At 37.6% G+C, this 14,865-nt stretch overlaps 2 protein-coding genes across 2 annotated transcripts; both read left to right on the top strand.

Annotated features, from left to right (window-relative positions):
- Positions 1–4,125: 4,125 nt before the first annotated feature.
- LOC132904026 (mitogen-activated protein kinase 7-like) lies at positions 4,126–5,313 on the top strand. The gene has a single exon (XM_060953951.1). The coding sequence runs from the start codon at positions 4,126–4,128 to the stop codon at positions 5,311–5,313; it is 1,188 nt and encodes a 395-aa protein (XP_060809934.1).
- A 1,170-nt stretch (positions 5,314–6,483) lies between these two features.
- On the top strand, positions 6,484–7,413 carry LOC132904025 (uncharacterized). The gene has a single exon (XM_060953950.1). It carries the CDS (start codon positions 6,484–6,486, stop codon positions 7,411–7,413), a length of 930 nt encoding a protein of 309 aa, XP_060809933.1.
- Positions 7,414–14,865: the final 7,452 nt, after the last annotated feature.

Below are 14,865 nucleotides of genomic sequence, written 5' to 3'. Positions count from 1 at the left end.
AATAAAGCCGCCGGCCAACCTACAAATTGACTCGGACAAATCAACGTGTTGGAAAAACTGGTTACAACAGTTTGAGTGGTATGCAATTGCTGTTCAGCTAGATAAAAAGCCAGCCGATGTCCAGGCAGCAACATTTATGGCAGTAATAGGCCCAGAAGCGATCGAAATATACAATAGTTTCAATCTGAGCGATGCAGAAAAAAAAACCTGGCCGCCATTAAAAACAGGTTCAAAGAGTATTTTGCACCAAAAACAAATATATCATTCGAAAGATATATATTTTTTAAGATTGAACAAAATGATGATGAACATTTTAACGAATTTTTAACCCGAATAAAAACTCAGGCAATCAAATGCGAATTTGACAATTTACTGGACGAAATGTTAAAGGACAAAATAGTTTTTGGTATCCGATCCAATCAAGTCAGAGAGAAATTGTTGACAGAGGATAAATTAGACTTAACCAAAGCTATCAATATCTGTAAAACTAGTGAACAAGCGTCCAAACAATTAGATGAGTTTGAAAGCAAAAATAAAACAGATAAAGTACTAGTAGTCAAAAACAAGAGTGTCAAAAACAAAGAAAATGAAAATTTTGACTGCAAAAGGTGTGGTACAAATCACAAACGCAGAGAATGTCCAGCATTTAACAAACCCTGTACCAAGTGCAACAAAAATGGCCACTTTGCCAAAATGTGCCGCACAAAGAACTATAATCCTAAATTAAAAAATAAAGTGAACACTGTAGAAGAAATGTCAGATTGTTCAGAAGACGAGGTATATATATCAGCTGTAAGTGGTGGAGATAAGAAAGACTGGACAGAAACAATACAAGTTGATAAAATAAAATTTGATGCCAAATTAGACACAGGAGCACAATGCAATGTGTTACCGAGACACTTAATGAACAAACTAAAGGCAAGTCTGAAACCAAGCCGAACAAAAAATTTAATAAGTTATACAGAAGATAAAATGGCAGTTCTAGGCGAAGCAGAGTTACTTTGTAAAATAAAAAATGAAAAAAGAAACATAATATTCAAGATAGTTAAAGAAAAAGTTACACCAATTCTAGGACTTGATACATGTGAAAAATTAGAACTTATTGCACGAGTGAAAACACTGAAGGAAAGTGAATGTAAAAATGATATCTTCGAAGGCTTAGGATGTTATAAAAACTTTGAATACGATATTGACCTTATTGAGAACCCGAGACTGGAAATTAGACCGTCAAGAAGAATTCCACATGCTATAAGAGACGAGGTAAGGCAAGAACTTGATAGAATGGTTAAGTTAGATGTTATTAAACCAGAAACAGAGCCTACCCCTGCCGTGAGTCCTATGGTAATTGTGAGACAAAAAGGTAAAATAAGAATCTGTATTGATCCGTCAGATGTAAATAAAAACATTCTTAGACGTCATTTTCCACTTACTACTATAGAAGAAATTTCAGCAGACATTAAAGGTTCTAAATTCTTTGCATTGTTAGATTGTACAAAAGGATTTTGGCAGATTAGACTTTCTGAAAGAACACAAAAGATATTAACTTTTGCTACGCCATGGGGAAGATATTCTTTCAAAAGACTTCCTTTCGGAGTATCATCGGCTCCTGAAATATTCCAAGAAATTTTAACAAATTTGCTCAGTAAATTTAAAAACGTAAGAGTTTCAATCGATGACATCTTTATCTATGCAAAAAGTAGAGAAGAACTTAATAAAACTGTTAGCAAAGTTATAGAAACACTGAAGAATTCAGGGTTCAAACTAAATAAAAATAAGTGCATTTTTGAATCAGAAAGAATTAAATTCCTGGGGCACATTGTTTCAGCTAATGGACTAGAAGCAGACCCAGAAAAAGTTGAAGCCATACAAGCAATGAAGACGCCAACAAATAAAACGGAGCTACAGAGACTACTAGGAATGATCACATACCTAAATAAATTCATCCCGAATATGTCAGACCTAACAAATCCACTGAGAGACTTGCTACACAAAAATACAAACTTTATATGGGAAGTTCATCACGAAGAAGCATGGAACAAAATAAAACAAGTTCTCCAGAGGCCTCCAGTATTAAGACTATATGATGTAAATAAACCTGTAACATTAAGTGTAGACGCAAGTTCAAAAAATCTTGGTGCTGCACTCCTCCAAGAAGGACAACCAATAGCATACGGAGCAAGGGCGTTGACCAAATGTGAACAGAACTATCCACAGATCGAAAAGGAAGCACTCGCTATACTGTTTGGATGTAAGAAATTTCACGAATATGTTTACGGCAAAGAACTGACAGTAGAATCGGACCATAAGCCACTTGAGTCTATCTTCAAGAAAAACATACAATCTGCTCCAGCAAGATTGCAACGGATATTATTTAATCTTACACCATACTCACCAAAAGTTATATTTAAAAAAGGTACAGAGATACCACTGGCAGACTTCCTTAGTCGAGACTGTGATGCCTCTAATCTAAAATATGAACAAGAAGAAAATCTGAAAGTTGCAGTTATATTACCTATGTCAGTAAATGCTAAACAAGAGTTAATTACAGCTACAAAAGAAGACCAACATTTACAGTTACTACTTAAGACAATAATACAAGGATTTCCAGACAAAGTCAGGGACCTTCCTACAGAACTACAACACTACTTTAATTTTAAAGAAGAACTAAGCTATCTGAACGGTATAATTTTTAAAGGAAATAAAATTGTGGTACCTAAATCACAGATCCCCAAAATGCTAAAGAATATTCATCAAGGACATCTAGGTATAAACAGCTGTTTAAGAAGAGCACGACAACTTTTCTATTGGAAAGGACAGTACCACGACATTATAAAACTAGTCAAAACCTGCTCCATCTGTGAACAAACACAAAGAGATAACATAAAAGATATAGTGCTAGTTAAAAAATTTCCTACACTTCCATGGCAAATAGTTGCATCTGATCTGTTTGAACTAAAAGGTAAAACTTACATAGTAATCTGTGACAGCTACTCCGGATATGTGGATTTTCAACAGCTAAAAGGTCAGTCATCGTATGAAGTTATAGAACAATTGAAACAATGGTTTGCCGTGCATGGAGTACCAGAAGAGCTACAAACTGACAATGGACCACAATACATGTCCAGAGAATTCAAGGCCTTTCAAAAAGAGTGGAAATTTAACCATGTCACCTCCAGTCCACATCACCCTCAGGGCAATGGGCTTGCTGAAAAAGCAGTTCAAGTAGTCAAGAACATATTGAAAAAATGCAGTATGGACAAGTCTGATGTCCAACTTGCTTTATTAAACTGGAGAAATACCCCAAGAAATGATATTTTAGGTTCACCCAATCAACGTCTATACAGCAGAATTACCAGATCTCCATTACCTATAAACGACAACAACTTAAAACCAAAAATAATAACAGGAGTGACCACTGAGCTTAAACGACTAAGAGAAGTACAAGCCAAATATGGTAATAGGTACACTAAAAAACCAGATTCTTTTGAAATTAATGAGAAGGTCAGACACAAAGTTGCTCACCGTCAATGGGAGGGGGCAAGGGTGTTAGAAAGGCCTGAAGGTTTACCAAGATCCGTTATCATCCAAACTGATCAAGGACAAATACTACGCAGAAACTTCAGTCATTTGCACAAGACTCAAGCAGACATAACCAGAAACAGAGTGGTAGTTCCTGATATTAAATATACAGAAGAACCAACAACACAACAGGTTCCAGAACAATCACCACAATCACCTGCTGCCCTGGAGTCTCAACCGACATCAACAAGTTCATCACCAAGTAGTTCTAATCACATGCTGGAGTCAACACTCACTCAACCATCAACAGCACCTAGATCATCAAGATATGGTAGAATAATAAAACCAGTAAATAGACTTGATCTTTAATAACACTTAAATCAGTACTTATTAAAGTTGTGCTCAGTAAATTTACAATCATTTTATATTTTCTTGTGCAACACCGACATAAAGACCGACGTAAGTCCCTTAATTCTGACGCCGCAGCCAGAGGCTGGCTCACTTTCCGATGCGGAATGGGTGAGCGTAGAGAGTCTGTTCGAGGAGCAACCCCGGCAGCGGGCTCCAAAAAGGGGCCGTGAGGGGGATGATTGTGCCAGTGCAGAAATGCCGGCACCGAAAGCGCCCAAGGCGCCAACTATGAAGGCCGTGAAAGCGGCCAAAAAAGGTGGTCGGCCGAAGTCGACTTTGTCCGCTGACGCCCGTCGGGAGTTAGTGGCGGCAAAGCGCGACGAGGCCGAAAAGGTCGTGGCCGAGATGGCCAAAAAGGCGGAGACGCTGCAGGCGACATCGCCCGCAGACAAGGGCACCCTTGGGGACCAGGCCGCAACGAATATAAAAATTATTCGGGAAATTGCGGCCCATTCAGGGAACCTCAAGGGTACGTTTCAAAAGGGCCTGAAGGACGCTGCAGCGTCCCTAGAGAAGGTCATGTCGGCTCTGAGCTCCGGGTCGACAGGTGAGGAGACTGAGCGCCTGCGCGAAATCTGCGAGCGCATGGAAAATAAGATCTCCTCACTTGAGAAGGAAATGGCGGAGCTCAGAGCCACCGTAGAAAGGGAGCGTCGGACGGAATTCCGGCAGGAGAAGACTGAGGTGCTGCAGCGCCTCATTCTCACCACAATGGGTCCTGTGCTGGACGCCCGTTTTGAGGGCCTCCAGGACCGTCTCCTGCCGGAGAAACGTATGCGGCCCGCACTGGCGGCCGATAAACGCCGTACGCCGGCAAACCAGACGACGGATGAGAGGTTGGCTGCCTCGGTGGCCGACATGATCTCGGAGTCAGACGCCGATGTGGAGGAGGTGCCGGTGCCGGCTCCGGCAAGCCGTACCACCGTATGGCGGAAGGCGCCCCCCCTACCGACCCCTGAACCTAAGCCCAGAAAGGGCATAGGCAAACGGGGTAGGAAGGGAAAGGGCAAGAAAGGGAACTCTGCCCCTACGGCGCCTGAGCCGGTACCGTTGGCGACTCCACCACTGTCGTCACCGAGGTCGGCCAACTCTCCATCCTACGCAGCCGTAACGGCTGCGCCGGCGTCACGGCCACCCGCCCCGCCACCGGCTCCTGGGCCATCAGAAGTGCCCTGGAAGAAGGTGCCGGAGAAGGGTTTGAGCGGTTGTGGACCCTTCTCTTTTTTGGCTGCAGCCTGGTTACCCCGGGGTGGGGCAGCGGCAGCGGCGGCCTTCCTCCTGGAGCCCTTCTCCGGCACCTTCTTCCAGGGCACTTCTGATGGCCCAGGAGCCGGTGGCGGGGCGGGTGGCCGTGACGCCGGCGCAGCCGTTACGGCTGCGTAGGATGGAGAGTTGGCCGACCTCGGTGACGACAGTGGTGGAGTCGCCAACGGTACCGGCTCAGGCGCCGTAGGGGCAGAGTTCCCTTTCTTGCCCTTTCCCTTCCTACCCCGTTTGCCTATGCCCTTTCTGGGCTTAGGTTCAGGGGTCGGTAGGGGGGGTGCCTTCCGCCATACGGTGGTACGGCTTGCCGGAGCCGGCACCGGCACCTCCTCCACATCGGCGTCTGACTCCGAGATCATGTTGGCCACCACAACCTTTTCAAATATGCTCCATTGACACCAGTGGAGGTTTCGGAGGATCCAGATCGACAAAGAGATACTTACATCTACTATCAGATCAATTTACTAGATATGCATATATATTGACATCCAGTACTCAAAATGCAAATGATTTCATCAAACTCATAAAAAAATGTTCAGAAGCTGATGACATTGAAATGATACTATCAGATCAATACCCGGGAATCAATTCTAAGGAATTTAAAGATTTTTTTAAAAGAAAAGAAAATTCTAATAATATTTACAGCAGTAAACTCGCCTTTTTCAAATGGCCTAAACGAGAGGCTAAACCAAACATTGGTAAACAAAATCAGATGTAATCCCACATTCAAAAATAACATAGTAAAAACAGCTACTGCAAGACGACAATACAACTCACAAAGTACTTACCTTTATAATATTATTAATAAAAAAATTTCAATTTATTCTAAAACAACACACAATTGTAAATTATTAGTGAAAAATTGGCTAAAAACATTAACATATGATGAGGTTGAAAATCTATTCCATCGCTTAGAATAGAGTGATTTATATATGTTGGTATATACTCTAAAATTCAAAATTCAAAATTCGTTTATTCAGTAAAACAGTTTTACAAAGCCAGTTGTTGAGGCCCTCTAGTAAGTATAGAATACTCGTGTCAGAGGACCTCGCTCCTTCGTTGCAGGACCTAAGTGAGACATCAATCCATATTTATTTTTTCCTCTCGATTTGTTCTTTAAGCATACTATATAATTTTCACATATGTTTTTTATATTATTTGTCATGTCAGTCTCGGTCGAACCTTGGTAAAAGCCACACGCTATTTGAGTTAACTTAAAAATCAGTAGTCGTCAACATTTTTCAAGTCAAGTTCCAAAGTTATCAAAGGTAGTTTTTATAATCCATAGCCATGAATACATGCAGGAGATGCAATGAATCGTTCAACGATGGTGTGCAATGCTCTTCATGTAAAAAGTTTTATGACTTCGCTTGTGCCGGAATCACTGAAGCAGGGTACCGAAAACTTGGGCCAGACAGAAGAGCCGTTTGGAAATGCACTACTTGTAAGAGCACTGTCAGTGGTAGTGGTGCTTGTGAAGAACCGATGTCTCTCGACAAAATCTTCAAAGAGATCGTGGATCTAAAGAAACACCTTTCAAGTCTCGATACGCTGAGGGATGATGTAAAAACTATTAAGAATGATCTCCAAGATCTTCGAGCCTCATGTGAATTTAACAGCAGCAAATTAGATGAATGCAACGGCAGAGTCGATGCTGTTGAGGAAAAATTACAAGATGTGGATCTCCTTAGGAATGAACTAAAGTCCACTCAAGAGGATCTTGCTAGATGTAAGCAATCCCTCGCTGCTAAGGAGCAATGGTCTCGACTTAACAATGTGGAAATAAAGGGAGTACCCCTGAAAAAAGACGAAAATCTATTCGAAATAGTAGACTCAGTTGGGAAGCACATCAAGTGTCCAATTCCCAAGACATCTATAAACTATGTTGCTAGGGTACCACTGCATAATAGCAAAGATAAATCCATTGTGGTTAACTTCACCAATAGATACATGAAGGAAGATTTTGTGGCTGCGGCGCGATCTATCAAGCACCTGGCGGCCAGCGATATTGGTTTTCGGGACAGTGCGCAGCGCGTCTACGTGAATGATCATCTCACGTCGGACATGAAAAACTTGCTGACGAAGACTAAGCTCGCTCTCAAAGACAAGCTAGGATACCGATATGTGTGGGTAAAATACGGTAAAATACATGTTCGGCAAAATGATACCTCCAAAATCCACATAATTCAAACGGAAAATGATTTAAAAAGATTGTCTTAGACTGTTTCCTATTATATTTCATTGTAACCAATATTTTTTTATTATTGGAGCAATATTTCAGATACACAAAACTTTATTTACAGTGCATGTCACACATTTATTTTTATTGTATCATCTTTCTAACTCAACTGTTTAGCACCGCTGGCACACATTCCATAGCTAATGACTTCTTTTGTTCGCTCCCGAGCGTCTTTTGTATTGCTTATCGCGCTGCTATGCTTGTAGTACACACATTCAATAATATACCCGTCTCACTTCTACTTGTTCATTTTAATTATCATCTTTATTTACCTATCCGCTCTATTCGCAGGCGAGTTTTTGCTATTAACTTGGCTAACTTATATTTATTTCCTTGCTACCGTACACTTTATATATTTTGTAACTATTCTATTTCTTATATTTATTCGTCCATTTATTTATGGATTACAGTTCATCGTTGAATATTTATTATCAAAATGTGAGGGGATTGCGAACTAAAACAGATATATTCAAACGAAATATATGCTCGGCTAATTATGACGTTGTAATTTTGACAGAAACTTGGTTGTTAGACGGGATCGCCGACAGCGAGATATTTGATGACCGCTATGTTGTTTGGCGTCGCGATCGCGATTATTCTTTCACAAAGCAGAAAAAGGGTGGCAGGGTTCTTATTGCAACTCGTAAAGATTTACGAGTTGACACGCAACCTACCTACAGCTCATCTGCCGAAGATCTCTGGTTAACATTAATATTTGATTCTGGTAAACAGTCTTGTATTAAATTAAACGTATGTGTCCTTTATTTGTGCACACAAAACTTAGGCAACTCATTCTCTCAACAATTATATAATTACTTTGATAAGCTTAATGACATTGTTTTTCAGAACCCTCTAGACAAATATTTAATAGTTGGCGATTTCAATATGAGTAAAATTAACTGGAACTTAAATAACGATTTGAGTTACAGTCCATCTGACTACCAATCGTTAACCGAATGTCTGCTTGTTGACGAATTGAACATGCATGGCTTTTCTCAATATAATGGTGTACTAAATACCCAGGGTCGAGTTTTAGACCTAGTAATTTCGAACGACATAGTAAAAGTGGTGGAGTGTCATGACCCCCTAGTGCAGATTGACCCCCTCCATAGTGCTTTATCAATTAACGTAGATTTTATCACTATCGATTATTTAAAACCGGCTACCACTACGAAGAGTCTATTTTATAAAGGTGACTATAATTCAATTAATTCGGAAATTCAGAGGGTTGATTGGTACACTGAGTTCTCTAATAAACCTATGGAATATTCTTTACAATACTTTTATAATTATATAAATAATCTTATCCATAAATACATTCCTTCTGTTAAGTCCACCAATAAAACATACCCTATCTGGTACTCTAAAGCTTTGATCAAAGTAATAAGAGAAAAGAACAAATTCCTACGTAAATTTAACATTTACGGCAACCGTGCCGATCTCGAGACATTCTTGCTACTACGAGACAGAGTAAGGCGCATGGAGGGGGAATGTCATCAAACATATCTTAATAACGTCGAAAAATCAATTATAAAAAACCCTAAGTATTTCTGGACATATATCAAATCAAAAAGCAACTCCAAATCTAGTACCATTCCCAGCAGTCTAAAGTATAATGATGTTCAAGTATCGACTGGTAATGAAATATGTAACATGTTTTCATCTTACTTTCTTTCCAACTTCACTCAGGCAACGCCACCGTCTCAAAATAGCAATACTAATCCCAGTTCGCTGTCTGATCTCCCCGTCTCGTATATCTCGACCATTAGTATTGAATTGGATGAAGTGAAGAAAATTTTATTAGAGCTCGACACAGCTAAATCAGCCGGACCTGACTACTTACCAGCGCATTTCCTCAAAGCCACTGCTGAATCGATTTCAATCCCAATCACCTTACTATTTAGAAAGTCGCTGAATGAGGGAGTTGTTCCAGGTATGTGGAAATCGGCATTTATAACTCCAGTTCATAAAAAGGGACCAAAAACTGATGTATCTAATTATAGACAGATCTCCAAGCTTTGTATAATAGCTAAGGTTTTTGAGCGTATTATATACAATCAAGTATACTCTGCACTGAAAAGTTCTTTTGCTTCCTTTCAGCATGGGTTTCTTAGAGGAAGGTCTACCGTATCCAATTTAGTGCTTTTTAACGATTATCTTACACAAGCTATGGAGGCTGGAAAACAAGTTGATGTAGTGTATACCGACTACTCTAAATGTTTCGACCGCATTGATCATAAGGTGCTTATGGAGAGGCTTGCTTCGGTGGGAATCAATGGGGATCTCCTTAGGTGGTTTTCTTCATACATAGACCATAGGTCCCAGGCTGTAGTAGTCAAAAACTATATTTCTGGTTGGGTAGACATTCCAAGCGGTGTTCCACAGGGCTCTCTACTTGGGCCCCTCCTCTTTAATATTATGGTTAACGATATTCAAAAATGCCTACACACATCTCAACTACTTTGTTTTGCCGATGATATGAAGATATTCTGTACCATATCATCTCAGGATGATGCCAATGCGCTTCAAGCTGATATCTCCCGGCTTGAACAGTATTGCTGTCGCAATGGACTTGACCTAAATCCGTCGAAGTGTTGCGTAGTAACATTCACTAGAAAACTTAACGTAATATCCACATATTACATGCTCAAACAACAACCCCTACAGCGTTCATCAACTGTACGTGATCTTGGTGTACATCACGATTCGAAATTGTTATTTGACACACACATTGACAAGATAGTATTGAAAGCATACAAAGCGCTTGGCTTCGTTCTGAGATGTGCATCGTCATTTCAGGACCTCAAAACAATAAAAGTACTGTTTTGTACCTACGTTCGTCCTCACCTGGAGTATGCCTCTCAAGTCTGGAATCCCAGATACAATCAATACATAGATCGCATTGAGAGTATCCAGAGGAAGTTTATTCGGTATCTATGCTTCCGCCAAAAAGTTATCTTTAACTCTGACAGCTATTTAGACATGTGTAAAAGGCATCATCTGATCCCGTTAAAGGTTCGGCGAGACGTCGCTGACTTAGTCTATTTACTTAAGATAGCTTCAGGTACCGTCGACTCATCTGAACTTCTAGCAAAGGTTCAACTTTTTGCTCCCTCGAGGTTATTCAGATCCAGTCCCCTCATATTTGTTCCCGTGGTATCTACCAAATATCGCAAAAATTCGTTTATCTTGCGTGTGGGTAATAACTTTAATAGTATCTCCAGAACAGTCGACATTGACTTGTTTACTACAAGCATAGTGTCTGCAAAGCGGTTGCTTTATGAACATATGCTCCAATAAATGCACTGTTTTTTATACTCTTTATTAATTTGTATGTAAAATGCTCTTATCTAACTACCATACCTTACTTAATAATAACTATCACTTGCAACTGTATTAATTAAGTTATAAATAGCGTGTATAAAATATGTTCGTCCTTTGTAATAACTAATCAAATTCTAACAGTAAGACCTGTAAATTGGCTTTTCGTTTTGTATAACTGTTAACTTGTTATTAATATTGTAAGCTGTTGGTCTTTAATAAATAAAATAAAAAAAAAAAAAAAAAATGTTTTCTCCTGTATATATGGAGCTAATCATTCTCTGCATTTGATTAATTCCAATATGACCCAGTTCTATATGTACATTATGTATTAGTTGTATGCTGAATTTCTCTGATATTATTATTTTGTCTTTTTTCTTGACTGTCTTATAGTACACATTGTTTTTCGAGTTTTTTGTAACTTGACTTTTCTACACTGTATATATTCATTTTCCACTTGATCTTGTAGGATATCTTCTAGTGTTATTGTGTTTACTACTTTTAACTGTTCCTCTATATTGTCTTCTGGTTCAAGGACTGGATTCCTGCTTAGGCAATCGGCTTCAATGTTAAATTTACCTGGACAATATTTTACTTGGAAATCATATTGTGATAAGTAATGTGTAAGATCACCTAATTCTTCATCAGTTCTAGATTTTATGTTCATATTCTCCAGTGGCTTATGGTCTGAAAATACAATGGTTTTTTTACCTATTAACAAATGCTGCCAATACTGTATACATTCTTTGATTGCAAGACATTCCAAATATATTGCTTTCTTCCTTTTTTGTACTTCATTTAATTTTTTTGAGAAGTATGCCACTGGCTTTTCTTCATTGTTTTGTTGTGGTTGTTTCAAAACTGCTTCTTCTCCTAATATACTAGCATCTGTGTATATGTGGATAGGTAAATTTGGATCATAGATTGTTCATATTGGCTGAGAGCATAATATTTGTTTCATTTCTTCAAATGATTCTTGACATGCTTCAGTCCAGTTAAATATTTGCTCTTTTCTCAATAGGCTATGTAATGGTTCTAATTTTATTGCTATAGTATATTTGGCACATATTTATGATAAAAGTTTATTTTTCCCAAAAACTGTCTCGCATTTTTCTGAGTTTGAGGTGTGGGGAAATTTTTTTTGATATCAAGTTATCTTTCAGCGATCTGACTGAATTATTCTGTATTAAATGACTCAAATATTTGACTGAGTCTTTTGCAAATGTGCATTTAGAGAATTTGAGTTTCATGCCCTCACTTTTAATTGCTTGAAATAGTTGTCTCAGTTGTTCGATATGTTCTGTGAATGTTTTTGAATATAATAAAATACCATCGATGAAACAAACTGTGAACTCACTGAGCTTGTGCTTCCGTTTAATATTACACATTATCCTCTGGAATATGGCTGGAGATGTCTTCAAACCGCAAGTCAAACAAGTCCATTGGTAATGGTCTTCCTGAGTCACAAATGCAGTCTTGTATTTATCTGTAACACGTAAAGGTATAGACCAGAACGCTGAATTTAGATTTAGTGTTGAGAAAAACTTGCAATCTCTTGTTTTTAATATGAGATTTTCAATAAGGGGGAATGGCTGTGACTGAGGCACAACTATTCTATTCAAGTCTCTGAAATCTATGCATAACCTTGATTTTTTATTTTCATCTCTTTTATAAGCCAATGCAACTGGTGCTGCAAATGGGCTGTAAGATTCTTCTATTATATTTTTTTCTAGTAATTTCGCAACCTGGTTCTCAATTTCCTTCTTGTCTTCCATAGTGCAACGATATGGTCTTTTACTGCAATATTTTTCTATTTGAAGATCAATGTGTGTTTCATAGTCACTGACCTTTCCTATATCATATTTATCCTTTGCAAACACAGATTTGTTACATGATATTAAATTTTCAATCACTGCTTGTTTAGTATAATCTAGATGGTTAATGTAAATTGCAAATTTTTCTCCTCTGATATCTTCATTATAGTTTACAGAATTTTCAGATTTTGTTTCCTTATTATCAATATCTGTTTTTCTTGTTTCCTTAGAAACTATTTCACATTCTTGTTGAGGTATTTTTTGACAAATGTTTAACTTTTCATCTTGAACTAGGGAGAATTCTTTAATAAAGTCTAGTCCCACTAGGAAGTCGAAATCGAAATTTTCCTCATCTATTACAAAAACCTTCATTTTTTTTCCATATCAAAAATAGCTATGTCTAGTTCTACCATTCCTTTTGCATTTTTAACGCCATTAATTGTTTTTAAATTAGTATTATTGTAACATATGCCTTTCATTGTTTTTATCTTTAGCAATTTTGAATTGATCAATGATACATTAGACCCTGAGTCATAGATCCCAAATACTTCAACATTTTTATTAAGTACTAATTTAAGCTTAATCAATGGCGGCACTATTCGTTTTTTTGGTCTTCACACTGCAATTCACATTCTAGTTCAGAATTGTTGACAAGTTTTATTTGCCTCTTAGCTTTTTCAATATTTATTCTTTGCTTTAACCAACAGAAATCTTCTGGATGATATCGTGCACCTTTATTAAATTTTTCGCAAATTGTACATTTTTCTTTATTTGGCTTAGTTAGACACTAACCAACAGAAATCTTCTGGATGATATCGTGCACCTTTATTAAATTTTTCGCAAATTGTACATTTTTCTTTATTTGGCTTAGTGTCTAACTATTATTTAAGATTAAGCTTAAATTAGTACTTAATAAAAATGTTGAAGTATTTGGGATCTATGACTCAGGGTCTAATGTATCATTGATCAATTCAAAATTGCTAAAGATAAAAACAATGAAAGGCATATGTTACAATAATACTAATTTAAAAACAATTAATGGCGTTAAAAAAGCAAAAGGAATGGTAGAACTAGACATAGCTATTTGTGATATGGAAAAAAAATGAAGGTTTTTGTAATAGATGAGGAAAATTTCGATTTCGACTTCCTAGTGGGACTAGACTTTATTAAAGAATTCTCCCTAGTTCAAGATGAAAAGTTAAACATTTGTCAAAAAATACCTCAACAAGAATGTGAAATAGTTTCTAAGGAAACAAGAAAAACAGATATTGATAATAAGGAAACAAAATCTGAAAATTCTGTAAACTATAATGAAGATATCAGAGGAGAAAAATTTGCAATTTACATTAACCATCTAGATTATACTAAACAAGCAGTGATTGAAAATTTAATATCATGTAACAAATCTGTGTTTGCAAAGGATAAATATGATATAGGAAAGGTCAGTGACTATGAAACACACATTGATCTTCAAATAGAAAAATATTGCAGTAAAAGACCATATCGTTGCACTATGGAAGACAAGAAGGAAATTGAGAACCAGGTTGCGAAATTACTAGAAAAAAATATAATAGAAGAATCTTACAGCCCATTTGCAGCACCAGTTGCATTGGCTTATAAAAGAGATGAAAATAAAAAATCAAGGTTATGCATAGATTTCAGAGACTTGAATAGAATAGTTGTGCCTCAGTCACAGCCATTCCCCCTTATTGAAAATCTCATATTAAAAACAAGAGATTGCAAGTTTTTCTCAACACTAAATCTAAATTCAGCGTTCTGGTCTATACCTTTACGTGTTACAGATAAATACAAGACTGCATTTGTGACTCAGGAAGACCATTACCAATGGACTTGTTTGACTTGCGGTTTGAAGACATCTCCAGCCATATTCCAAAGGATAATGTGTAATATTAAACGGAAGCACAAGCTCAGTGAGTTCACAGTTTGTTTCATCGATGGTATTTTATTATATTCAAAAACATTCACAGAACATATCGAACAACTGAGACAACTATTTCAAGCAATTAAAAGTGAGGGCATGAAACTCAAATTCTCTAAATGCACATTTGCAAAAGACTCAGTCAAATATTTGAGTCATTTAATACAGAATAATTCAGTCAGATCGCTGAAAGATAACTTGATATCAAAAAAAATTTCCCCACACCTCAAACTCAGAAAAATGCGAGACAGTTTTTGGGAAAAATAAACTTTTATCATAAATATGTGCCAAATATACTATAGCAATAAAATTAGAACCATTACATAGCCTATTGAGAAAAGAGCAAATATTTAACTGGA

Source organism: Amyelois transitella, chromosome W, assembly GCF_032362555.1.
Source record: "Amyelois transitella isolate CPQ chromosome W, ilAmyTran1.1, whole genome shotgun sequence".
Taxonomy (NCBI): Eukaryota; Metazoa; Arthropoda; class Insecta; order Lepidoptera; family Pyralidae; genus Amyelois; species Amyelois transitella.
The sequence above is the reverse complement of the archived record's forward strand: the minus strand, read 5'-3'. Positions and strand labels throughout refer to the sequence as shown.

Bases quoted from the DNA above. Each gene is read 5' to 3' on its own strand.
- LOC132904026 (XM_060953951.1), top strand. From the start codon at position 4,126: ATGCCGGCACCGAAAGCGCCCAAGGCGCCAACTATGAAGGCCGTGAAA.
- LOC132904025 (XM_060953950.1), top strand. From the start codon at position 6,484: ATGAATACATGCAGGAGATGCAATGAATCGTTCAACGATGGTGTGCAA.